The sequence below is a fragment of the Stegastes partitus genome, unplaced genomic scaffold (assembly GCF_000690725.1).
Source record: "Stegastes partitus isolate 25-593 unplaced genomic scaffold, Stegastes_partitus-1.0.2 Scaffold98, whole genome shotgun sequence".
Lineage (NCBI taxonomy): Eukaryota > Metazoa > Chordata > Actinopteri > Pomacentridae > Stegastes > Stegastes partitus.
Window position 1 is genome coordinate 870141 of NW_007577829.1, and position 1259 is coordinate 871399.

The following is a 1259-nucleotide window of genomic DNA, read 5'->3' on the forward strand; positions in this document are numbered from 1 at the left end:
TTTGATGATGTTTAGTTTTTATAAATGGATGCAAAGTACGTGGCAGTTATAACACAGGTGCACATGTAAACGGTGTTAACTGCTGTATTTACTTATTTTATGTTCCTTGACTGAGCTTTAAGCATCTGATCACATGAGTTCATGTCAGTCATCTTTTGTATACTGATGGAATAGAGATATTGTGTAGTATTTCTCAAAGGTTTCTTGTTCTGTATTTTGTGCGTGCTTGCAGTTTTACAAGAAAGAAAGTCAATGTTTTCCAGATAAAATCCTGCCAAACACAACAACCATCCGTTCCTTGGAGAATTTGTTAAGCTAGCTGTATAGCTAAAAAAAATACGTAACAAGTTTCAGTGAGGACAGCATAATGATCCCATGTTGTACTTATTGTAAATTACCTTTTTCCTTCTCTATCTCCTCCTGCAGGTGTCGGAGCTCCTCACAGATAGACTGTTCGGTGATGTTTTTGCCCATTCCAAAGGTGCGTAAGGTGGACAAAGCGAAGCGTCGCTGCTTCTTCCATTTTTCACCGTTGCTTGCGAAAATACCATCTACAAACAAAAGCATGCAGAGGTGAAGAAAAACTTGCGGCAACCAATTTCTGTACAGAATGTGACAATAAAAACACTGATTTCTGTTACATGAGGTTCCCGAGCACATCCTGTCAGCCATTGGACTGTATGGTCGATCCACAAAGTTCTCGGCTTGTGCCACTATGGCTTCCTTCACCATCTGGTGCCCACAAACAAACACCATCTTATCACCACCAAGGCGGACACTGTAAACGTTCCCATAGGCTTCAGCCAGCTGTGGACAAGAAACAGGTACCAGTGAACCACAACACATGACGAATCATTAGTCACACAAAAAAGAAAAAAAGGGAAAAAAACTACCAAAGCACAAAGAGACAGGAATTGGCTACCATTTCAAATGTGTTTTGTTGGCAGACTTTACATTTACAGTCATGAACAAAAGTGGACTAACACTTGTAAAGGCCATGTATATCATGGCAGTCTCGACTTTTTCAGCGACTCCTATGACTGGAGTTATCCATGCATCCATCCATTATCTATACACCGCTTAATCCTCACGAGGGTCGCGGGGGGGACAGACCACCAAGCACACTCACATTCACACCTACAGACAATTTAGAATCACCAATTAACATGTTTTTGGACCTTGTGGGAGGAAGCCGGAGAACCCGGAGAGAACCCACGCTGCACGGGGAGAACATGCAAACTCCACGCAGAAAGATTCCG

The 1259-nt window shown here is 42.3% G+C and overlaps 1 protein-coding gene across 1 annotated transcript in view; it reads right to left on the reverse strand.

Moving 5' to 3' along the window:
- Positions 1-1259, reverse strand: part of LOC103354186 (cytochrome P450 2J6-like) — a 36564-nt gene that overhangs the window by 24343 nt on the left and 10962 nt on the right. The window contains exons 2-3 of the mRNA XM_008277476.1: positions 642-807; positions 399-551 (exon numbers count right to left, since the gene is read on the reverse strand). Of these exons, the coding sequence (XP_008275698.1) occupies positions 399-551; positions 642-807 (319 nt within the window). The remainder of the gene's footprint in view (positions 1-398; positions 552-641; positions 808-1259) is intronic.